This window comes from Megalobrama amblycephala, linkage group LG2, assembly GCF_018812025.1.
Source record: "Megalobrama amblycephala isolate DHTTF-2021 linkage group LG2, ASM1881202v1, whole genome shotgun sequence".
In the NCBI taxonomy this organism is placed as follows: domain Eukaryota; kingdom Metazoa; phylum Chordata; class Actinopteri; order Cypriniformes; family Xenocyprididae; genus Megalobrama; species Megalobrama amblycephala.
The window spans coordinates 33,809,528-33,836,388 of record NC_063045.1 but is presented as its reverse complement, the minus strand read 5'-3'; the positions used below and the strand labels follow the sequence as shown (position 1 = coordinate 33,836,388).

Sequence of the window (26,861 nt, the reverse complement as noted above, 5' to 3'; positions counted from 1 at the left end):
GGAAAAAAAAAATCTTTAACGTGGAACATATGAAACAGGATTGACTTGTTTTGTCTATATACAGGTGCTGGTCATATAATTAGAATATCATCAAAAAGTTTATTTATTTCACTAATTCAGTTAAAAAAGTGAAACTTGTATATTAAATTCATTCATTACACACACACTGATATATTTCAAATGTTTATTTCTTTTCATTTTGATGATTATAATTGACAACTAAGGAAAATCACAGAAAATTAGAATATTGTGAAAAGGTTCAATATTGAATGAATGAATGTTCTGTAGGCTACACAATCATGGGGAAGACTGCTGACTTGACAGTTGTCCAAAAGACGACCATTGACACCTTGCACAAGGAGGGCAAGACACAAAAGGTCATTGCAAAAGAGGCTGGCTGTTCACAGAGCTCTGTGTCCAAGCACATTAATAGAGAGGCGAAGGGAAGGAAAAGATGTGGTAGAAAAAAGTATACAAGCAATAGGGATAACCGCACCCTGGAGAGGATTGTGAAACAAAACCCATTCAAAAATGTGGGGGAGATTCACAAAGAGTGGACTGCAGCTGGAGTCAGTGCTTCAAGAACCACTACGCACAGACGTATGCAAGACATGGGTTTCAGCTGTCGCATTCCTTGTGTCAAGCCACTCTTGAACAACAGACAGCATCAAAAGCATCTAAAGACAAAAAGGACTGGACTGCTGCTGAGTGGTCCAAAGTTATGTTCTCTGATGAAAGTAAATTTTGCATTTCTTTTGGAAATCAGGGTCCCAGAGTCTGGAGGAAGAGATGAGAGGCACACAATCCACGTTGCTAGAGGTCCAGTGTAAAGTTTCCACAGTCAGTGATGGTTTGGGGTGCCATGTCATCTGCTGGTGTTGGTCCACTGTGTTTTCTGAGGTCCAAGGTCAATGCAGCCATATACCAGGAAGTTTTAGACTTCAGGACTTGGCACCTGCACACAGTGCCAAAGCTACCAGTACCTGGTTTAAGGACCATGGTATCCCTGTTCTTAATTGGCTAGCAAACTCGCCTGACCTTAACCCCAGAAAATCTATGGAGTATTGTGAAGAGGAAGATGCGATATGCCAGACCCAACAATGCAGAAGAGCTGAAGGCCACTATCAGAACAACCTGGGCTCTCGTAACACCTGAGCAGTGCCACAGACTGATCTACAATACTGCTTTATTGTTTGAACTGTCAGGCTAATTTGTCAATAATTAGTTTGACTTTTATGTTTGTCTTTACTGTTGCAGCTTCTGCATTTTGGAATGTACTGCCCTTATCTATAAAATCCTCAAGTATGGACACTTTCAGAAGTGATCTAAATACTTATTTTGCCTGGCTTTTGCCATTTGATTGGGTCTGATAAAAGCACATCCCACAGATGCCCAATTGGATTGAGCTCTGGAGAATTTGGAGGCCAGGGCAACACCTTGAACTCTTCATCATGTTCCTCAAACCATTTCTGAACAATGTGTGCATTATCCTGCTGAAAGAGGCCACTTCCACCAGGGAACACTGTTTTCATGAAGGGCTGTACCTGGTCTGCAACAGTGTTTGAATAGGTGGCACGTCTCAAATTTATGTCCACATGAATGGCTGGATACAGGGTCTCCCCGCAGAACATTGCCCAGAGCATCACACACCCTCCACCGGCTTGTTGTTGTTCCACAGTGCACCCTGGTGCCAAAACGTGACTCATCAGACCAGGCGACCTTCTTCTACCATATATATATATATATATATATATATATATATATATATATATATATATATATATATATATATATATTATATACTGAAATATTAATATATTATATTAATATAATATATTAATATTAATAATATCTGCCACATATTAAGGTCTGGATACATGTTGGATGCAGGAGAAATGGGCAGGAATAAAGATCCGAGCGACTTTGACAAGTGCCAAATTGTTATGGCAAGGCGATTGGGTCAGAGTATCTCTGAAACGGCAAGACTTTTGTGTTGCTCCCGGTCAGCATGTTCAGGAAGGAAAATCGAAAGGTTGATAGCTTTTTTTTATTATTATTTGCATGGTTTTTGTTTTTAATTGAACTACTATTTTTAGTATTTTGTTACAATTATTGATAAAATATGCTATTTCTAATCATTTAAAAAAAAAAATGTTTTTTTTTTTTTTATTTCTGGAAATCATCTTGCGACCCCGCCTTCGATGTCTCACGACCCCCCGGGGTCAGAAAATTGATCCTGACATTAGACACTTGTAACATTTCCAAGTGCCTGTGTGAACAAAGTCAGAACCGATGCCGTCAAGGGTGTGTGTCGTAGTCCGTTCCTTTCGAGAAGTCAACGTTCTTTCATTTTTTTTTTTACTATTCTATTTTAAACAATCACATCTCATAGAGCAGCTTGATTGTATCTATGTACAAAATGACTATTCAGTTACTAAATACAAAGTGCCTTTTATATTCCACTATTTATATCACTAGGTGAAACTGTGTAAGTATGCAATAAAGTCATAACACATTATTAATAACACATTCTATACGGTGTTAACCTGCATGAACTGCAAATAAGATATATTGCCTGCAGGAATTTAGCGTCACATGACACACAAGATGTGATCTGCTTTAAACATCAGCTGGATGATTCACCTTTGCTTGCGTTAACATCTCGCTGACTCCTCAGTGACTCTTCTGTTTATGTTTTCCATTTTATTTTAATATAAACAGTGTAATGAGGCTCAAATTGCGACTTTTAGAATGAAATGTATAATAGCAACATTTTCATAAAATATTTCATGTTTGTCTTTATGCACTTTTTCTTGATCCATGAAGATTTGAGGTCATTTGATCAGATGTAGCTAATGTTAATCAAATGTCAATAACTGATGATAGCATGCGGTGTATGATAGCACTGCCACTGAAGTAAAAAGGCCACCAAAAGCACTGGCACAGGCTTGTGTAGTTTGTGCCTGTGTGAGTTGTGCTCAGGTTGGGCTTTGTTGAGTGCGCTCTTCCTTCAGTTACAGCTGTTTATTAAACAACCCAAACAACTTCACTTTCAAAAATGCTGAATAAAAACAGTCCATTATGAGCAGTACACACAGCGTGCTGGACATCTGGATGAGAAACCGAGAGAAGGCTGTCTTCATGATTCGCCCTTTTCATCTTAGAATCTTCAGCGCATCAAACACAGGGCTTGTGTTTTACGCTAGCTTTCACACAAATCATAATATTTACATTACGCTCGTATAATTATAGTTTTTGTCATTTTTTTTTTTGGTTTTGATGACCTTTTATGGCAATGTAAAACATACACCTGCAAATTGCCTCTATTGCATTCAACACCCACATGCACAATTCAAAAAATATTTACTTCATCAAAGGTGCTTTTCTGTAAGAAAACAAATGGAGTGAGTGATGTGAAATTGGTTTGCAGTACTCGCAGGGCTAGATGATGATATAAAATATATAAATAACTATAAACATAGGAGGTACAATAGACAAGATCTACTGCAGTCCATATTAGACCACTGTTGAAGCATGTGAAATGCTGTTATATCAAATCTTTTGCTACACCAGACTGTCTATAGGTGTTTCAGTTTGGTTATTGCGGAAATAACAACTCTAGAAATGTGACCAAAAGGGGTAGTGTGTATCCAAGACAACAAAGCCCAAATAAATAAGGGGAGAGCAGTCAGTGAACATTTTGGATAATGTTCTGATCTATTCAAGTTCAAACAGGCTGTAGGTTCAGACTTTGCCCCTCCTAGAAACTCACAGAAAGGAAAAGGACCTTAAAAAGAGACTCTTTTGTGACGTCTGTAGTGTTTTGTGTTGAATGTCCTTCCTAAATGTCTGAATTTTACTTTTCTTTCTCCTAGGCTATTTTTTTAACAAAAACTTTTGCCATGATCGTCATGACCTAAGCATTAAAGGCGTAATCCTGCTGTCTGTACAGTCATTGTTCAAGACGCAGAATGACACCTCAACAGCAGAAAAAAAAGTGAGAGTTATGGTGATTGCAAAAATGATTTCATGGGTGCTGTATTAACGGATCTAATGGATCTCGGAGTGTGGAGGGATGGTCAATAGCTTGTTTTGCGTTGAGGAGGGGTTGTTGGGTCGTACGCTTTATATGTAGGCGTCATGTTTATACAGATTGTACTCACGGAAAGTCTGCGATTTCTCAGAAAAGTTCTCTGGAAAGTTGAGGTTTCCTAAGTGCCTTGAACCCACTACTATAAATTGTTTGTTCAAAAAGACATGGCGTAGGTGAATAAAAGTCACCAATTACGTATCTTTGTCAATTATTGTTTAAAGGAAACGACAGCATTGAGCAACGCAAGCGTGTATCTACAACACTGTTTTGTAACATGAATCATATTTTTAAGCTTTTTGCAAACGGGAAGGGACCCCATATCCAAATGTTGTGATTTTCACCATAATGTTTCTGAGTAATAGTGCCCGTAATAAAGGAAGCTGTGACATATATGATAAATAGCAATTACTATGGTAAGATTCCCAAATGCTCATGTGAAATAGGTGGCAGGAAGCTGAACTTACATTATTTATACTCAGATTGCATTTTAATGAGTCACATAGATTTCTACCAATATTTCACTTTTATTAGAAATGAAATATCATGCTTGCATTATACCTTTTTTTTTTTTTTTTTTTTTTTTTTCCAAAAAATGTTTTTGGAGAAATCTTCACTTTTTGTTCAAACCTGTTATGTTGTTTTCACCCTTGAAAAAAATAAGATGTTTTGTGTTTTTCAAACAGAGGTATGCTTCTCTTTTAGTCTGTATTCTGTAGATATTTCATAATCCTTAACCCTCTGGTGCTGCTCGCGTGGTGGTCATTTTTTTTTTCTTAATTTTATTTCTAATAAAATGAATGTACTATATTTTAGTTTGATAATGGATTTTTTTATTTATTTTGTATTTTAGGGGATTTTATGGTACTAAATTATATTTATGCAATCCATTTATTCATGTTTTCAACATTCACCTGAAAATGAAATATCCAACTTAAGTCTTAGTCTTTGGGCAGATTATTGTGGAAAAAAAAGTTTAAAAAGTGAACTTTAAAAAAAGTTATAGAAATTTATGTTTATTATAAAAAATGCACAAAAATATTATTTTCAGTTTTTATATGAAATACATATTTTCCAAAACATGCAAGAAAATCCAAGCTAAATCTAAACAAGTTGTGTTCCAAATTTTAGGTTGATATCTCAAAAAATGAGCGTTCAGTAAGATTTTGTTTGAGCACTATACCAAAATTTTCCAGTAGATGAAATTTGTTTTCCATTATTTCCATTACAGTCAGTTTTGACCATGAGGAGTACAAGTATGACAATTTTTCAGAACCATTTACCCTTTTTGAATCATGTCCATGTCCATGTTCACATAGCAAGTGCCAAAACCTTTACCAAGTGTCATACCATTCCGATGAAGTAACCTCTTTCAAAAATGACCAAAGAGCACCAGAGGGTCAAACATATATTGGCTTCATCAGTCTCAATAGTTCAACTCTGTTATGCTGTTTTTTCATCCTTGAAAAATAATACTTTTTTTTTTTTTTTTTTTTGTGGTTCAAACAGTACGCTTTTCTTTTAGTCAGTATTCTGCAGATATTTCATTATCTTTACACTTATATTGACCTCATCAATAGTTCAACTCTGTTATGGGAAAATTCATAGGTTTTTTTTTGTAAACAGAAAAAATATAATTTTTTTGCACAAAGAATATCAAAATGATTTGATTTGGTATAATGGAATGTGCTAGTTTCTAATGAATAGCTATTTGAGATTCCTTCCTGTCACTGACGTCCTGTTTGACTCAATAAGTGGAGTCTGTCTCTATTCGCTGGGACTGATCCCGTTGGATGAGCACTCGCTGTGTTCACACATGCTCCGCATGCACTGGATCGCAGGTCTGCAATGGCTTGCTCCAGTCTATTGAAGCCCACACATTCTTCTCACTTAACCGTATCCTTAACTGTAACTGTATCTGTGACACATCAGCCTTTGTAAACGAAGGAGTCCTGGATTTCCTCGATCCACCCGACCCCACCCACCTCAAGGAGACTCTCAGAATGACTGTGTTGCGTCTACCTGAAGGGGTGAGTTTCATTCAACACCCACTGGGTGAAACTGAAAGGTTCGAATTAAACAGAACCAAGGACTAACTTTGAAGCGTTACCTGTTTGACATGACGTGCCAGTGCTTGTGCTGAAGGAAATGGCTCAGGACTGGATTTGTGAGGGTAGCGTGTTTGAAGTTACCACTGTAAATTAAACATTCTTACCGCCTTTTATGCCTCAAACTGATCTCAGATCTGATTTCAATCATCCCAGCCAAAATATTTTTAAAACAAGAAATATGTCCTAAAATAAACATAACACAGAAGAAATTCAACTGATAAGCTAAAGAGCATAAAAAAGACTAAGGCATTCCTACTTACCAATATTAATCAGCAAAGACACTCAACATACATTTATGTCAATAAGCACTAATTTAAACATTGACATTCAAACATTTAATTCTGCTAACATTTTAAAAAGGACTGCTCGACTAACAAAAATAAATATACTTTATTCTTAAACAAGTATTTATATATATTTTTTTATGAATGGGCATCGATTATAGGCGGATATTACAGATACACAGTGTGTATTGGATGCATGTTGAGATTAAGTATTTAATTGTACAGACTAATTTGTTCTGTTTGTACATGTAGATTTCCTTTGCTGTATTTAACACTCGCTCAAAGTCTTTGAAAATAATATAATAACACTGTTAAATGTAATCTTTAGCAAATCTCCAAATGAATATCCATTTCCATACTGTACATGCTGTAATGGCTAAATTCACTTGTAGTTGTATAAACTACTTGTAGCTTTATTTTACATTTTATCAATATTTTATTATTAATTTAATAAAATAAGGGAATTTTTGAATAATGCCATTTATCAGCCATAATATGAAAATAATTATCAGCCAGATTTTTAATATTGGTGCATCCCTAAGGATAATGAATGACATTATATGGACTAGCAGACAAGGTCTGTTATCCTGTATGAAAACAGATGTTTGTTTGTTTTATTTGTTTGTTTGTTTTATTTATTTATTTATTTATTTTTTAATTTTAGGTGCACTCAGTTAACCAACATATAATTTTACCACTTTCATAAGCATATTTCCTGAATTGTTATTCACTCCCTCATGTGTCAGTAACTGGAGTTCAATCAGTAGTCATATTTTTATTTTAAAACCATAGAGTTTTATATTTAGGATTTGCTTAGGATACCAGCGAGTCATTTGTCTTATTTTAAAGATTTTTAGACATTATATTATATTATATTATATTATATTATATTATATTATATTATATTATATTATATTATATTATATTATATTATATTATATTATATTATATTATATTATATTATATTATATTATATTATATTATATTTATTATATTAGCAGTCAGATCTGCTGTTGTTCAACATATTTCTTTTGAACGTATCACCAGTGTAAAGCTCCAGTTTCGGTGTGGATGGCAGGAGTATTGGAATGATCTTCTTGGTTAGTGTATCCTTACATTTGTCCCACACGTCACGTCAAACAAGACCACAGACCCACATCAAACCGTGACAACAGCAGGAACTGAAATCAAGCATGTCTGGTCTTGTCAAGCGTGCCATGCTTATGTCAGCGATGTGTCGTCACATCCAAAGAAGAATGTGTGAGAGAATTATGTGTGTATAGTATTTCTCCATTGATTGTCTTCTCCAATTACTGCAGAGTATTTAGTTATTATGACACATTTCACAGTACTTAGTTCAATCACTGTTTATGAGTACAGTATATGACAGCACCCATGTGACAAACTGTTTATACACATCAATTAGGAGACCATTAGAGCTGAATTTGATTCCTGTCTTCAAATATTAGGAAGTCTTCAAAGGGGCTTAAATACACCAACACAGCGTCCGTTACTAATTTATAAATAAAGAAGTGCACACTGATTCGTACAGCAAACTCTGCTGTAACGTAGGCCACGCGGAAATCTGAGTTGATCCCGCCTCTCTGCCTCAGTAAAACACACATGCAGACAGGGCAGAGTTTCTGTCCTACAGTTGGCTGGAGGGAGTCCACGCTCGCACCACGCGCACAACTTTGACTGACTGACAGCTGAACGGAGCGGAGAAAACACATATCTAAAGGACATCATGTCTGAGAAAAAAGCAAGTAAAGAAGGAAAAAGTGGTGAAAAGAAAAAGGATAAGGGCTCTGAGAGATCAAACAAGTCCGACAACTCCCCGCAAGGTAAACTGCTGCTCTGTTGAGGTGTGGGAAATGTGTGTTTTCAGGTGGTGTGAATGGATTGGCAGCTTGACTATTGACTAGATTTCGATAGTTTCTGAGCGCAGCTCTCTTTACTCGTGAGCTGCGCTTTCAGGTTATAATTGTTGCAATCCAGTATGTCATTTGATCGCTTGTGACTCTGTCAAGCAAAAAAGGGCAGAAATGTTTGTAACCATTAACATGACCCACCGGTCTGGTGACTTAATGGAGAGGTTTTCCCGTTTATCACACCGGCTGCTTAAATTGCAGATGCTTCTGGAGTTCAGATAGTACAGCAGGATCCAACATTCCTTTAAACGCTGTAAAAAATGAAATGAAAAATAAGTCATGTTTTTCTATTACTTTAACTTATCAAAGTAATTTAAACAATTCGATTTTTTAAATTTAGAAACAATTCAAGTAGGCAAGATTTTTAAAGAGTTGAAATGAGCCCATTTTGATTATACTTTATAAATTTAAGGCAGCAACCGAACTTAAGTTGTTAAGTTGAATTAGGTGGTATTTCTTACAGTGAAATTTTACATTTGCAAATGACATTTATTAGCATAACAATTTGAGAAGTTCTCAGAGTTTGGTGCATCTCCTTTACTTTAATGTAAAGCAGTACTGAAGCTTCATGGACTATACCTGAAGATCATGTTCTCCAGCATGATTTTGGATGATCCAATGAGCTTCAATGGCAGCCAAATTCAGAATGTATCTCATGTTTTTTAATCTTAAGTTTACTGTTTATTTCCGAGATTAAATTAGATTTAAATCTCTGATTTTCAATGTGGTCTTAGATTTTTTGGGCCCCACTATATGTCACTGAACACACACTCTTGGTTATTGATTATTAACGTCAAGTATTAATGTTATGTGTATTAAGAGTTGAAAGTTAGTGAACCTTCCATTCATAGCCAACTTTTTAATGTTAATTTTTAATATATTTTATGATGTATGGCAAAATATCTAGGCGAGTAGATTCTATGAATTATCTCTTGGTAAAGAACTCATTCAGATTTCTTTTAGCACTGATTCAGTTACGCACTCATGTTGAAACACGCTCATGCCAGCTTTAGAAGAATCTCAGCCATATGAAATGAGTCCTGTTCGTTGAGTTTCAGCACGGCGCCAGCGTGCATGCGTATAAACGTGAGGAATTATTGTGTTTGAAGTATCTGAACTCTTGATTCACCCTTAAAAATGTCTGAATATCTCTCAATTAGATATAAAGTATCAAAGCAACTTTTATCTATTGCAAAGAAAGATAGCAGATGCATACTTTAACATGAAAATGTCATTTGAAAAGATAAAAAAATAGATATAGTGTTTAAAATGAAGACAAAAGTATTGTGGGGCTTTTTCGTTGTAGTTAGTAGTCTATGGTTAATGCTCATCTGTGTAAATCACCATAATAATCATTTAGTTAAACACAATATGAAGATGTTTTCACTAATGGAGTTTGGTTCCCCCTTTAGTTACAATAGTTTTAGGAAAAAAATCTCTGATATAAGCAGGGGAAATCAGATGACTGGCTGATCTGTCTGTCTGAAGCTCATATTAGATCATGGAATTCTTCACTCTGTCTACTGGAATGTGGACCCTGATCCGACTCAATTTTGTGGCCTAAAAAACTGTGTAGGAGTTTCCCCAAAGGGAACACGTCCATGACATAAAGAAACAGCTGGACGGGCAGCAGCCTGGACCCTGAGATTGCGAGGAAACAGAAATAATGTTATTCACTGTTATCTGTCCATGATTTTATCAGGTTCAAATATGTTACACGTACATAACTCGCTAAGTAGATTGTCTCTGCTGACATCTCTATGTAAGGAAACCCAATAGGTGTCCCAGAAGAGGTTTCTACAAGAATGAAGCAGGTCTGTCTGTATTGCTGTCATCACTGCTATGCAAAAGATTCTTGTTATTAAAAGCACCTTGTCAACAGGAAGTGTTGTAAGATAAGGCAATAGCCTCCTGCAGATGAGCAAGATTTTTGAGCTGCATGCTTTATCATTTTGAACTGGGAATAGGGGAGTTTGGACTGATTTGGAGTTTAATGTTTCTGATGATTCACAATAAATTGAGCAGCTATGACTGGTTTGGGTTGGCAAACAAACACCTTCAGGTTCAGTTGAAATCAATGTGCTTCTGTAAGATTTACCAGCCCACAACTAAAGAATAAATTTCCAGAATAAATCAGAATCTCTATATTAGTTATTTTAACCATTCCCAAACAATTCTCACTATAATCATCACAGCAACATTCGAGGGTGAATTTCACAGAAAATCTCTCCTTGCGTTTTTTGCTGGGAATACGCTAAAGTCAGAGGGCAACAAAAAAGGATTTTCTAAATAAATGAATAAATGAACATGTTCATGAAATGTGGTCTGTTCATCTTAAGTAATTACTGCAGTACCACCACCTGCTGGTGCGGACATATAACTTCACTGATCATGAGTATCAAGACATCCTTCATCAGTCAGAAACTGTGTGCAGTAACAGGAATATTTTCCCCCTAAGTGTCTTTTCCCAAGACTTACACTCACAGGTTTATGTAATATATGGTGTGTATGGGGTCATACCATAGATGCCTGTTATTTTATATAAATTTAATTATAGGGTACCACTTTAGATTAGGAAAACTATTTACTATTAACAAGTTGCTTATTAGCATATTGGCTGTTTATTAGTACTTCTAAAGCACATTTTAATACCTTATTCTACATGACCATATTCTACACCCCTTAATCCTACCCCATACCTAAACTTAAAGGGATAGTTCACCCAAAAATGAAAAGTTGATGTTTATCTGCTTACCCCCAGGGCATCAAAGATGTAGGTGACTTTGATTCTTCAGTTGAACACAAATTATGATTTTTAACTCGAACCATTGCCATCTGTCAGCCGTATAATGCGAGTGAATGGTAACACAATTTATAAGAGTCAAAAAATATACATAGACAAATCCAAAGTAAACCCTGCGGCTCGTGATGACACATTGATGTCCTAAGACACGAAACGGTCGGTTTGTGCGAGAAACCGTACAGTATTTATATCATTTTTTACCTCTAAAACACCTTAAATTTTTACCTCTAAAACTATACTTCAATGAGTGCTAGACATCACTTCTGCTGTCAGAGCACGATCAGACCTCATTAAGCGAGTGCTGAACGCAGTTGGACATAGCGGTGTTTTAGAGGTAAAAAATGATATAAATACTGTTCGGTTTCTCACACAAACCGATCTTTTCATGTCTTAGGACATCAGTGTGTCGTCACGAGCCGCAGGGTTTAATTTGGATTTGTCTATGCATATTTTTTGACTCTTATAAATTGTGTTACCATTCACTCGCATTATACGGCTGACAGACGGCAACGGTTGGAGTTAAAAATCATAATTTGTGTTCTACTGAAGAAACAAAGTCACCTACATCTTGGATGCCCTGGGGGTAAGCAGATAAACATCAAATTTTCATTCTTGGGTGAACTATCCCTTTAACCACTACAACAACTACAGTATCATCCTTACTGTCAATAAGTAGTAATTAGGAGTTTATTGAGGGAAAACTCCTAGTTAACAGTGAATGTGTTCACTGTTCTAAAATCCAATTATGTTCTAAAAAGATAAATTATAGTGACTACAAACAAACCCTGCCATTACAGAACATTATTTAGTTTTGTCGTGTTGTGATGTTTCCACTTTAAGCTAAAGCATGTTGTTTTCCCTTTCTTTCTTCAAAGATATCATGACATACGCAGGCTATTATTTTTAGGTCATGCCCAGGGCGAGCTTTCACATATTTGTTTTACATGACATCACAACATATTTTACTGATATAGTTTATTGTGTGTTGTCACAATGTGTGTCACAAAGGAACTTGCCATAAACAGCAGAGGCATTTCAGCAGAATTTAAACAAAATGATAAAGTTACATACGAAGAAACCAAACCATTGTTTTTACAATTTGTTGATTATAAATACTGCAATTAATTGTATAAATTTACAATATACTGTATAAAACACATGTGACAACATTCCCTGCCTGACCAGACATTTATGAAAAATACTTTTTGAGATTTTCTATAGAATTCAAACAGGTTGCACATATATATTGCAAGTTTCACCCTTGACATTCCGTGGGTAATTTCTGTTTTCTGTTTTGTGTCTTTGTTTCAGCGGAACCCAAGTTAAAGAATCTGCAGAGCGTGACAGTGGAGGATGGGAAAAAGACTGTACTCAAGTGTGAGATTGTGGCGGGAAACCCAGCGCCCAGCATCAAGTGGTACAAGAACGGGAAAGAACTCACAGGCAAAAGCAAACCCAAAAGCATAAAGATTAAAAAAAAGAAACAGTAAGTTCCTACTACTTAAATGTATCATTATTTTGTTCTAGCTGAATGAAGGTTTCGCTTCAGAGAATATTGAGTCAGAAATTTACAGGAACAGATATCTGCCCTGTGTGTCGTATGTGGGCAGGTATTTGTCAAAGTTTAACCCAGTACAATCCAAACAGGCCTGAGCTGAGATTCTCCTTCCTAATTAAATTCTTAACCAAAACCACCAGTTTTGAGAAGCATTACGCAGATATTAGCCTCATGCCTCATATGTTGCTAATGTTTATCTTGAATTGCAATATAAACAACCAGCATTATGTAACTTTCCACAGGGGGAAAATATCCGAGCTATTGATCAGGAAGTCCACAGAGGCAGATGCTGGTTTATACACCTGTGAGGCAGTCAACAACCTTGGAAAAACAAATTCTACAGCAAGCCTAATCATCACCAAAAGTAAGAATGCATCCTTTTCACTAGCATTAAAATCAATAAAGTGCAAATGGCCCTGACCCACCCAGAGTGAAGCCAGAATATACAAATGGTGTGGAAATGAGGCAACACTGCAAAATCACCACATCTGTTGTGTATATATAATTTGTAAAGTGCATTTTTACAAATACATAATTGTATGTAACATAATTTCATTTTTCGCTTAGCTCATGAGTCACAACCACAATTTCTATTAATGCAGCGTGACGAACGATTAGTGGTGTAGCTTAACAAATGCTGTTTTTGATGTCACTTTTGTAATACTTTACTGCCGAGCTAGTATAGGTAAACAACCACACCGTCGGTTCTCTCTTGTATAGCACTGGTACATGTGATTCATTCTAATGAATCAGTTCATCTTAAACGGTCCTCCTTGTCATGTAACTTTGGAAAATTCGATTCATTTTCTTCATATGTAATATTGTAAAGTCCAATTCAATGGAGTGGAATCAGCTCGTCCTAAACAGACCTCATGTATGTAGCTTTGGAAAGCCTGATTCATTGTGGTGGTTTGCTTCATTTGGACAGTTTTTGTAAATTAATTTTTTTTTTTTTTTTTTTTTTTTTTTTTTTTTTTACTTTTCTTCTAGATGTTTTTCCCTAACTTCAATTCTTCATTCATTTTAAAGCCCACATTGATATAATTACAAATAATAAATTATATATTTGGATATGTTCATGTTGAACAGCAAATCACCCTGTAAAGTTTTGTAAAGCTTCAGAATTTCACATAATAATTCAAACAAAGCGCATCTTATCACCTCTGTGCAACACCGGTCCGTTTCTGTAGGTTAAGTTTGTTTAAAATTCAAATACATTGATTCCAAGCAACTTTATTTGATTTAGAAGTTCTGTGTTTCTATTCCCGAGCCATATCTGAAGACCAGAATATCAGTGCATCCCGTACTTACGCCATTTTGTCATATACAGTAAATAGTGTGAGTAGTGTGATCACACTGAAACTTCCAACAAGAAGAATAGCACTTCAAATACCCGGATGATGCATTTATTTATCCGGAGTGTTGGACACTTCATGCACTCAACAGTCCTTACATAGCAGAAGTATGTAGTAACCATATAGCAAGGCACTAAATTCCTTGCATAATACCTCAGCAACAGCATAGCAATGTCCTGGTAATAACCAAAAACACTAGCATTGTGGGGAGTTTTGCATGGGCAGATCACTCACAGTTTCCACAGAAAAAAATATAAAAATATCAGGCTGTCTGCTTATTTATATCCACAAATGTAATACAGCCCCAATTTTGATATTGATCATCTATTCTACTGTTTGTGAGTCTAAAAAACAGTGAGTCATAAATATCTCCTGAAAGCTAAATGGGGTTCCTCCTGGCCAGTCGCAACATTGCAAAAATGATAAGTTTTCTGCTCTGTAATCTTTAATGCCTTTTTTCAATTAGTGAGCAGTGCATTTGAATGATTGCCAAAAGAGAAAAGAATGAGGTCTCCTGTGTCTTCCCTCAGGCATTAGAACAGCAATGACCAGCCAGTCTGTTAATGTTAATTACTTTAAACGCACTGATATTGATGCCTTACAAACCTAGTAAAGAATGAAGTTATCTGACAAAGCACAGATTATTGCTGTGGCAAAACCCTTAGTAGAATGCTTTCATGAAGGATCGCTCATTGAAGCGCATGATTTTAGGATGTTAAACAAATTTTTTGTAGTTTAACATGCTGCGCTCATTATGATGTCATACGTCTGCCACTGCTGCCATACACAGCAGTGACCAGGAGCAGGAGCTGTGCTGTTTCTCTGTGAAATGCAAAATAAAATGCAGATGCATGCAGCCCCGTTTCTGATATCCATCCACAAACATCCCCCAGAACGTGATTTCAGCAGAGAGGAATTGATTGGTGTCAGTATTGAGTGGTCAGTAATTGTCTGTGGGAAACTTTGGTGAGTTAGAGACATGCTGAGCTTTGTCCACAAAGCAGAAGCAATTGCAGAGCTTACAGTCATACCCGGAACCAGATAAAACCCAGATCCATCCCCTTTTCAAAGGCAGAATCTCTGAATGTATGGATCTGCAATTACACTTTATTGATTTGTGGGATTTCGTCTGAGTAGTTTCCCCTTAGGTTTTCCATGTAAGCGGTCCTCTCTTGTAACGTGAGACTGCCGGCCACCATTAGACTCTTCCTCATAGACTTCCACCAAATTCATCAAAGCTTCTCATTTGACCCATTTCAAGGAAACAGTCTTTCTCCATTGCACTGATGGCACATCTGGTATTATATTCCAGTTGATCACATGTCTTTCGGCATGCTTTTCAAGTAATACCTTTTTATCAAACTTAAATTTCCATCCACAGAGCTTTTGGATATTGACAAAGTATCTAATTGAAGAATAGACTTGGACATTAAGGGCAATTTTTGTGCTTTTGTTTTTTTGTTACTAAGATATACAAAGCTAAATATGGTTGTTTATGGGTGTTTAGTCCCATATTCACAAGACTCACAACCATGTTTTAAAATGGAGCTGTCTTCAATATTCGCTTCACAAATTTGTCTCTGTTCACTGTAGGGATGTAACGGTAGTCTAGGTAAATCCAGTTGTCATTCTCAAAACATTTCATGTGTACATGCATAGTCATAGTTCATTTCAACACTTAAGGCCTGTTTGCACCTGCTATTAAGATGCCTTTTGGTCAATCGGATCACAAGTAGACGAGGGAGACTCATTACCGTTTACACCTGGTGTTTTAATCTGTCTCTTTATCCACTTTCAACCACTTCTGTCCTGATGTATTTGAGGTAAATGAATGTTTTTTTTTCAGATCTTCCAATCTAATGGACGAAATAAGCTCACCCAATTAACATACGAACGCACCCGGAGACAACGGAAAAACATACGGAGACCAGAAGCTTTCGTTTCTGCTCTGACAGCCACAAGATCAACGCCGAGCACTGTGATTTGCGTGTTAGAAATCAGGAATAGTGGGAGAACAGTGATTGGTTGGTTTTTCGTCTTCAAACCAAACTTGGGCCTTCAGCTGACAAAGTTTAAATCCTGTTTGGGATTTAAACTTTGTCACTTAATCAACCTAGCTCACTTCCTATAATGTTTTAGCAATAGGTCAGTAGGCGAAGTCTAAACAAGGTGGTTTTTGTGGCTGTTAAAACGCGTTCAACCACATGAGCGTCTAGACTATGAAAGCAATCCGGTCGAATGCGTTTTCAACTACTGGGTCTTCCACTTGTGTTCCAATCGACCAAAACACTTCTTAATACCAGGTTGTAAACAGGGCCTTAGCTTCTGGAAGCAAGCATCCTTTGTTCCAATGCAGTATCTGCAGCAGCGGTCAAGACCTCCTCATAAACTCAGAAGAAAGTTCAGACGGGAATTACATTTCCACACAATGCTGGTGGATGACAAAAAAACAGTTGGTCATTTGTCCGGGAACTTTCTACTGGTAGGTGGGACTTACATTTCCGACTAGCACCGATAAATGCTAAAATGACATCATGGCCCCATTTAAAACAATTATGAGTGACATTTTAGGGCCAGTTGCATGTGTGTTTTGTCTCAGCATAGCTCCAGTGGCTATATATGAGCTCATGCGTAGATGTTTCTGCTGTCGTGTGGTCTGGATCAGTAAAGTCCAGCTGTACTGCAAAATAAGACATTCTGCAAAGACAAGAAAAGATGTCATGCATGTGGTATTTGGATCCAGTATCATTCATGACATTCTCTGCATATGTCTGAATGTTTTTGTAAGTGGTCATCTGAACAGGTTAGGTTTCAATTACAGTGTCTAGACAGGTCTGTGGAGGACTGCCGATTAGTGATAGACAAAATATATGAGGAAAACAAGAGATGAGAGAAATGCAGTATATGAAGAAGGCCAAACCAGATCAGAGCAAAGTACATTTTGGTGAGTGTTTCACCAGTGGCAATTGACCGGGGTGTTGTGGGTGCTTGTCAAGGCTAAGCTAGGGTGTTCTGGATAACCTAGGGAGTTGCTTTGCTGTGTTCTGGGTGGTTAAATCCCTAACCCTAGCAATAGCAATAGTAATGCTTGACTTGATGTGAGTCAGGCTGCCCTGTCGAGAGTGTTGCAATAATGTAGGCGTGGACAGGAAGCTGTCTGATGTTCTGGAGGTGTTACTGCAGTGGTCTGTATCTTCACTGTAGTGCGTCCAGTGCAGACAAGCTCTTTGTCTATAGTGGTCTCTGTCACGCCACACTCTTCCAAATGAAAGCCATTTGGGAAAAGCTCTGAAGGAGAGAACACACTGCATCTCCAGACCACATGAATAATTACAGCATTCTGAGTGCTGCACACTGCACTGCAGCAAGATCAGGAGAGTTTGGCTTTCATAGAAACATCATTACTATGATAAGATGACTAATGCATCAGCAGTGTGTTTGTTTGTTTTTTACTGTCAATGTGTGGGTACTTCTGATTCATTAGCCATATAGCATTTTGTGAAATAAAATGATTTGTTTTATTATAGCCCTCTCTGATTGGGAAGTCATTCAGTAAAGTGGTGCTAGATCAACCTTTACTGCAAAAAATTACTGTTAGAAAATAAGAAATTCTAATTAAATGATACTAAAATGTACTTAAATTAAGGGAGTTTTATGTTTAAACAAATTTAAAAAATCCACCAAAATAACAAAACAAAATACTCTTTGGTAAAATATTTTAAAACAAGATATTCAAGATACATATACGTTTTAATATCTTTTGCAGTTTTGTTTCTCATGTAAATTTATGTAATTTTAAAGTTTAGATATTTTTACAGGAAAACAAGTCAAAGATAATGATCAAGAATAAAAATGTTTTCAGTACTTGGCATGAGACACCATTAGCAACCCATTTTACTTCTGTAATGCAGTATTTGCCCAAGTGCAACAGGATATTCAGTGAGAAACAATGTAGGGCAGAACTTGATTTTGAAGTCATTAGTTTTACATTTTGCTGAAATATTCAAGGCAGAAACTAGTTTTTCCTTGGAATAATGTGCACTAATGAATCAATAAATCTAGGAACATGATTTCACATTGACTTTAAATTCCTGTCTCATCGTTACGCAGTTAACTGGGCCCTCAATCGCTCTATGTGTGTGTGTGTGAGATGAATGATCCTGCAGCACTGGCACCAGTCGGGCGGGCTTTTGGAGGTGAGGGCATGAACACACAGTCAGACGTGACGCTGTGTGTGTCTGACTCCAGTCTCACTGCTCTGTGACAGCGCAGGAGAAAAGGCCTCTCTATTTCTTTAAAAGCTCTCAGTGTTTGTGCGTCAGCAGAGAAAGGCAACATTATTGAATTGGTGCCCAAGACCTTGTTCCGTGTTTGTTAATAAAACTCTTGCCTTGACGTGTTTGGCATGAAAAGCGTCTCATCTCCTAATGCAGCAGTAACCCATCACCTGCCAAACCGATGCTGCTTCACCTTACTGATCAGAGATTGTTCCAGATCAGATCTCTTATTCACCATTTTTAGCCGTAAATAATTCATTCAACATCCTGTAAGGAGGATTTCGAATTTATCCTCATTTTCACGTTTAGAGTACTTGGTCAAGAAGGTTAGATGTTTGTATTTGTCTGTGTGTTCATAGTTGTATTGCATTGATCTTTATTATGTGAGTAATACATTTAGTGTTTATTATATTTAGATATAATACTAACACTTAATGCAATTTGTTTTAGTGCACCCTATCAAAAAGTCACTTTGACTTTGATGACTTGTTCATTTTGGCATGCTTGGGACCCTTTTTGGCACCTATCCCACATTATTAAGCCAATGACCTTCATATGTACAATACATATCAAAAAGGTATGAGGTTATGCTACATATAATTATTATCTGTCATTTTGATGGAATGGATTGTAAATTTTCCATCGTTCTCTAATTTTTTCCCCCGTTGTTGTCATTGTCCTGAAGAAAATTAGACATTATGCTATTTCCCTTCAGATTATAGATTCAATCTTTATATATTTAATATTAACATATTCAGTAATTAAAAAGGACAATCTTAGTCCACTGTAACCTATGGGGTAGCTTATTTTAAGCAGTAACTTTCTGAATCAAACTGGTTGGTGTCTTCCTTCACTAGTAGATCTATTGTTGACATGTAAACTAAGGTTAATAGTTGGAAGTGATATACACAATAGCTGTTTCACGTCACGGCTGTCACTAAAATGTCTTTGTAAACATGTCAAACATTCTTTTAATAAGGAATGTATATGACTTTTTCTTTAGTTGTTCCTGAGTTGGTCCAGCAGGACATTAGCATCTGTCCATACAATGAGAGTCCATTTCCTCTCTTCTTTGAGAGTGAGGGGTCATGGCTGTTGACCTGACCTTATGACCCTGCTGCACACACACCTCGTGTACATTTGATTCCCAGCCTAATGGCAATGAGACATGGGACAGCTTAACAGGCCTGGGGGGACTTAAACCCCTCAGTATCTGCTTCATTTACCCCTGCACAGGCTTTTGCTCGATGCTGCGTGTTGTGTGGTCACTAATCAGCTCATCTGATAATGGTAACATGTCATCAGTCCACGCCAGTATTGAAGGGCTTAGTTAACGCTAGTGGAACGCAATGTGTATATTTGTGTCCATAAAAGAGTGAGATTGGATGTCATCATTTAAAGATCATTCAAAAACTTACACAGGCGATGATGATGTCAAGGATGAGTCTGAATCTGACTAATGTGTCAAACAGATGGCCTCTGTCTGGGTTAACGCAATAGATTTAGAGACCCTAATGTTTCGAACAGGTTTCACATGAAACCTGTCAAGTCATATTTTCCCCCAAAATCAAAACAAAGAAATTATGTTTTGCACAAAGAAAGACATTTTTGTGACGTTTATATGACGATTAAGCACATTTTATACTGTAAAGCAGTTTATTGTACATTTAATTTGAGCTGATTTTAATAAGTACTAATAGTATTATAGTGATGAAAATCTGATGATAACTATTATCAAAAGTAATGGGATAAAATCTGGATGAGAATTTTTTTGGGGGACAATGAACCTTTTTGTCATGAAAATATAAAATATAAAATATTTAACCGAAATATAAGAATGTAAAAAAAAGTAAAGCATCTTAAGCTTAAGTTTTAGTTTTAGTGTGCCTTAATTTTTTAACCTGTTTTATCTTTGTAATATTCAGCATGTTAAATCATTCAGCCATTTGTTATATAATCACTTTTACGCTTCCATATTATATAATGGCCTTAAAGATGAATCACACTGTTAACTGTGAAATTGGCTTCATTTTGAGATCACTGAAGCAAATGAATATAATGGCAATGAAAGACTAGTAATGAACAACTTGAACTACATAATAGCGACAAAAACAGTTCATTAGTAAAGCCCTTGTTCTTACATTGTGTGTTAGTACAATTGATGTGTAAAGAAAACGCCTCATTATATTAAAGCACGCTGATTTCCGGTGTGGCTGCAGTATTCCCTATGGAGTCTGTTCCTCATTCAGTATTTATTGGTCATGGATGGGGGTTCTGGACCGCCCGCGATCTCTCGGTCCCTGAGTCAGCGTTCCTTCAGCATGTAGAAGCAAATGTGATTATAGAACAGTAAAGGGCAAACTGAATATATACCAACATTACTCAAACAAATCAATTTAGCCTTTCAAAAATCAGCTCTGTGATTTAAAAACAGGCATTTGATTGAATGATGCTGTGAGGGGCTCATGAAACATTTCCATTCATATTTTATTCTCATTTATTATCAGTGCCACTGCAGACTTTTTAAGTAAAGATAATATTTAAAATCTGATAACTTGTGTCAGTTACAACTTCTACCAAAACAAGACCTCAGATGTCCTTAAATTGTAATTTAAATTGTACATTTGGGAAGTTGTTGAAATGGTATAATATGCTTTATCTAAAACTATTTTAAACAACAGTTTGTAAATTATTTTATAATTAATATTCATGCAGTTATTATGGGCTCATATTGATTAAAGAATGCTATGAATATTTGACATTTAAAAAATTGTTTGTTGCACTACTAAAGACAAAAATATCATTAAAAATTGTGAAAAACTTAAGCAAAATACACATTTTATTTTATACATATCAATTTTAACCTGTGGACATGTGCCAAGTACCTCCCCATGCACATATATTGTCTACCATCACCCACCCTGCCTTCTAGATACAGTATTGGTTATTAGTCATTGAAAAAAATATATCACTCGACCACTAATAGAAACAATAGCAGCATATTCCCCTGAGAAAGCGTCCCATCAGTGTGTGTGATACAACTCTATCCTCATCCACAGCAGAATCAATGAGAGAGAGAGGGGATGAGAGAGAAAGAAAGAGAGACTGTCTCATTCGCTGCCGTTCTTTCTAATTGGATCAAGCGCAGACTTGCCCGACTCTCTGCTTTGTGCTCATAGTGTGAGAGGAGAGAGACACCAGACAGAGCGAGAGACAGAACGTGTGTGTTGGTGTGATGGATAAGGAGAGGGAGAAAGAGGAGGGGTGTAAGAAGGGGTGTGTGTAATCTTCACTCCTATCTCCTTGTCCTTCCGTGTGGTTCTGCGTGCAAGTCTTTAACGACCGACTCTTACTCTGCTCCGAGGAGGCAGCGCTTTGATCGGACATACACCTGCTGCTTTCGGATGATTCAGCCGTTTTTGGCAGCGGCTGGCAGAGTGTGACAGCATGAATCGCAGCCCAGGCACACCAGCCCCCTCCTCCAGCCCTGCCCCCAGGTGAGTGCTGCACTCTCTCCGGACCTCTCTGACACGCTCTGAAGCGGGATCCACCCTGGGGCGGCCTCACACATCTGCCTCCGGAGCATATGCCTTATTTATAGACTTGCTTGTGTTTTTCTTCCTGCTCCTTTGGAGACAGTGAGAACGACCGGGGCGACAGAAATTAGAGCCACTGAAGTCTTCCTCTTCCTCTTTAGTAACGAGGTTAGTCAGTTGAGCATCGTGTCCGAGTCCCTTCCCCCTCGCTAGTGATCTGATAATGGAAAGAACACTTTATGAGGCAGCATGCCTGCCGCTGCTGCCGCAGCACTAGAGGGAGGTCTGCTGCACATCTGCTTCTGAGAGACAGAACGAGGGGGAGAGATGAAGTCAGAAGCGACGGAGGACATCTCGGCCGGACTTGCATCTCAAGAGGCTCCTTCAGAAGCTTTATCTGAGGTCACCACAAAAGTGACACCCGGCGAAGCGGAGGAGGACGTACCGGGGGACGGCGACAGCTCCGAGCGTGGTCCTCTGGGATGCGTGCCTTTGGCTGCGGCCGCGTGCTGTGTGTGCCTCGATCTGGAGCGGGTGAATAACTGCGTCCGCTCTGAAAAAATCTGCATCCTGCCCATCCTGGCCTGCTTGCTGAGTCTGGCTCTCTGCACTGCCGGCCTCAAGTGGGTCTTTGTGGACAAGATCTTTGAATACGAGCCACCGACCCACCTTGATCTCAAGCGCATAGGACAGGATCCTATGATAAATTCGGACTTTACTCAGAATCCAGTATCAGTCTCACCTTCCACGGTCACCCCGCCGACTCCGTCTTTCCCAGGACAGCCCAAGGTCTTTGTGGAAGGAGAGTCCTCAGCCAGACCCTTTGAGGTCCCCTCATCTAAGGTGGCCATTTTAACACCCACTACAGCAGTGACTGTTCACACAAACTCTGTGTCTCCACCCAGCCCCAAGAGCACCTTCAAACCTGTCCAGAATGGCACTGCAAACCAATATCCATCTCAAACTCTGGAATCTAACGATATTGTTCCAAAGACATGTAAGTACAATCTGTGTTCGCTTTGGGGTCATGAAAATGTTAAAAGTTAAAGTTTAGGTGTAGGTCTAGTTATGTCTCAAAATGCAGTATCTGCATTGAATAATGAAAATGGTTATGTATACCCCTGACAGTACAGTTTGTCCATTCATACAGGATCAAAGAACATTAATTGTTTGTACATTTAAGCAACTTGTTTCATAGTGAGGTAAGAGTCGGATGTGAGTGCCGCTGTGTAGTATATCACTTCAAAAGAAGACGTGTTGTATCTTGTCAGTCATGCTGCACAATCATGTGACTAAGCCCTGGAATTATATCTAGGTGGGCGTTGATAGTGACGCAACGCCCCTTTGAATCTGCTTGACAATTACTGTGCCAAATCCACTCATTATTACTGGTTACCTGCTCACATGAGTTGCATCAGACCACGGCACACAAGTGTGTGATAATGCAGCAGTGCTGCAGTGAGAGGAGGACACTTCCTGTTGGCTTTGCTCCATTTCAAGGTCAGTGTCTCCACAAAGACTAGCCAATACCCTTCCAGAGAAAGATGATCGTCAGTAATACTATCTGCTCTCCACCGTGACTTTGAGAGCTTGAAGAATTATAATGGCTGGAGGACTGCCAGACTTCCACTCTCGGATCTTGGATCTCCCTCCCTTTTCTTTTTTCTTTCCAGTTTTTTTGATCAGCTCTGCCACTTTTAGTAGTGTGCAGTGATGCACTGTCATCCTGCAAGAAGTTTCCTGAAGTCAATCTGATAATGATGCTGAGAATGTCTCTGCAAGTCAGAGCTCATTATTATGCAAATATAGAGCCAAGCCCTTCAGTTCTCCTGAGACTGAGATTTTTACTTAAATCCATTTGAAAGATTGGATTATCTCATCTCATCTGTCAGAGGTTAAGAAGACTGCTTATGTAAAATACTGAGTTAAAACAGAATGAACATATGCTGGATGTCTTAAATAAACCCATGACATTTTTAACAGTCCATTTTTGCTCAGACCTCAGAGTGTTTCAGATGTGGTGGGCACCTTGACCACTTCCAGAGATCTTCCGTGACTCGATCTTCATAACCTCACTTCACCTCAGCATTTTGCCTCATTTGGTTGCAGATGCACACTTTGCTTGAATCAAGTGCTGCTGGGAAGCTCAGAGACCCTCCCACTGCAAGCACTGTGATCAATCGTCTAGGCCTGAAATGGAAATGCAATTGGTTGTGTCGGACATTTCAGTCTAAATCAATAACAGACAGCAGATCAGCTGACTAACAAGGAAGCTTTAGTTAAAGTGATTCTGGAGCCTGATGAAATACATCGCAAATTTTGTGAGATGAAAGATCAGGACAGAAATATTATGAGAGACTAATGCATCATGGGTGTGTATATGTGAAGCTTGTATGTTCTATACATGCAATTTACCCTCATCATGTTTTGCATTAGTACTTCATTGTACTAATACATAGTACAATGAAGCACTCATAAGTCTGTGATTCTATGAAAAGAAGCCCTTTGAAAGTTTTTCTAAATGTATGCATATTTGTTAAATAGAAATTGCTTTACTGCACAATATTCCCAAATTCAGAGGGATATTTCCTGTTTCATGAGAAACACTGAACACTGATCTCACAGTGGGAGTATTATTGATGTGAGCAGACAATGAGCAAACAGCCTATAACTGCAAATAGTGAATTTCGTAAATTTCATGTGCCGAGCTGCAGTTGTTTGCATGTTGTTTTAGAGGATTTTGAAGAGTAATACTGTTATGATTATTAAATTCTCACAGTGCTAGATTACTGTGGGACAACTTAGTAATGCTGCCTCACTATATTAGTATTAATGTGAGTTTTTCACGTTCGGTAGTTTAGCAAATAAACCATCAAGAACCATTTTATGTTGTATGTATGGGAATCTTAGGTTGCTAAATAGATCTTTGGATGGACAAAGTTCCTGATGTTTCTTTGAAGTTTTTTCAGATCAGTGTGTTGGTATCTGGGTTTTTCAAAGCACCAGTACATAGATGGTTTTCTACAGAACTTGAGAATAGCAAATTCTTTGTGGAGCTTCAAAGAGTTCTCTTATAGCATCAGAGTATGTGACATCAGACAGAAGTCACAGCTTCATCAGTCTGTTTGTCGTCTGACTCTGGTCTACAAGTGTTTTTGAGCTCGGTACAATTCAACCTTTCAACATCAGAGCTCACTACTGACCTGTATTATAGATAGGCATTGTTATATGTCTGGTTTGGTATGCCTTGTGCGAACGAACTGATTCCGATCTAACTGCAGTATTTCAGACTAAAGCAAAGAATCAGACTTGGCCTGTATACAATGCTGAAATTATTGTTGTCCTGTGTGGTAACATCACTAGAGGTTCATACATTTTTCCTGGGTAACATTAGGCATTATAGATTGGTTGGTTGGGTCCTTTATGCTAATAGACACTGAAATGCTGCATAGCACTAAATACATGATGGTAAACAACATACATAAGCCATAGGTCTCTATCCCGTAAAGTGTGCTGCTTATAAATGCACAGCACTGTGAACTCATTAAATAATGTATAAATAACTTCCCATAGACTCCAGAACTGATGGCTTTATTGATCAGTGCTACACGTCTCACCAACCTTTTAAAATGTCTTCCTTATGATGTCACAGACACGTTTCACATGATTGCCTTCAGAACTTGAAGACATAATGTAGATGATTTATTACTTAAGCAAGGAATAAGACTTCTGAAGAAGCATCTTTGTGTTCTGTGATTTTGTTCTCAATTTGTCTTGAGCATTTCATGTTTCGAATCCATTTACTGTTGTTTTCACTTTATCCATTTTAATTAAGAAATAATCTGTGAAGCTGTTCATTTCATTATTGGGTCTGCTCTCTTGCTGCTTTTGTTGAGTGTAATGAGGTTCATGCAGAGTTCATGCCCCGCTTTCAGTAGATGAGTTCCACCCGTCGCAGCGACACCTTTTACCTCTAATAGTAAATGTCTTATGGATTGTTTTTCAGCTAGACGGCAAACATTTCGGCTTTTTAATTGCAGCCACAAGTGTTTTATTAGTGATGTAAATGTCAATATTTTTGATCACTTCTATTTTTTGGCATCTTCAAACAGGGAACACATTATCATAGTGTTTCTCAACTGGTTTCAAGTATCCATTTTACATAAACGTATGCATAAAAAAAATGTTCTTAAAATCAAAACTGTACTGGTTTTTATCACAAAATTCATAGAACCAAAATGATGCAAAAGTACATGGCATAACTTTAATGTTAAAAGTCAAGTTGGTTATGAAACTTTGATAGATTTTTATGGTTTTATGCTCTCAATAACTCACAGCATAAAACACTTTGTGGTGGAGGCAAACTATATTTATAAACTAAACTGCGACCCACCTGAGCCACTAGTATAAAGAGTGGGAACCAAAGGCCAAATTATAAATGCATCTTTACCTGTGCTCATAAATGTGAATTTAAAATGAGGAAAATGATAATGTGCTATAATAGCATTGCAGCATGTAAGCATACATCATCTTTTATTAGCTGTCTCTCAGGCGTTTCCTGTCCCACGAGGCCCATCTGTACGTGGTTTGAAATGTTTCATAAAGCTCATAAAGTCTCAACAGCAGTCTCACACATACAGTACAACACCCCAGGACATGGCAAAAATGTGTTTCAAACACTAAAATGAGTTCTCTTTCCCCATCAAGCCTATCGCACAATCTCAGAGGAGCTGCGTTGCATTTAGTCTTACATAAAGGTAAAGTTTAAAGTCAAGTTTTATTAGGACAATTCATGTCTCATTGGTCACAGCATGTTAACCCCTTCCATAACTACACCAAATCCAAAACTAAATCCAAACAGTGTATAGAGATGTGATTGTGAAATGGGGCTGTGGGGTTGATGAATTCATTACTGT

At 37.6% G+C, this 26,861-nt stretch overlaps 1 protein-coding gene across 10 annotated transcripts in view; it reads left to right on the top strand.

Moving 5' to 3' along the window:
• Nucleotides 1-26,861, top strand: part of nrg1 (neuregulin 1) — an 87,145-nt gene that overhangs the window by 32,473 nt on the left and 27,811 nt on the right. For 6 of the 10 annotated variants that reach the window (XM_048172031.1, XM_048172065.1, XM_048172049.1 and 3 more), the window contains exons 2-3: nt 12,531-12,705; nt 13,020-13,141. In XM_048172031.1, coding sequence (XP_048027988.1) covers nt 12,531-12,705; nt 13,020-13,141 — 297 coding nt within the window. Of the gene's footprint in view, nt 1-8,060; nt 8,330-12,530; nt 12,706-13,019; nt 13,142-21,138; nt 22,943-26,861 lie in introns of those variants that run through there. The other 4 variants (XM_048172089.1, XM_048172097.1, XM_048172081.1 and 1 more) reach the window with 4 other exon arrangements.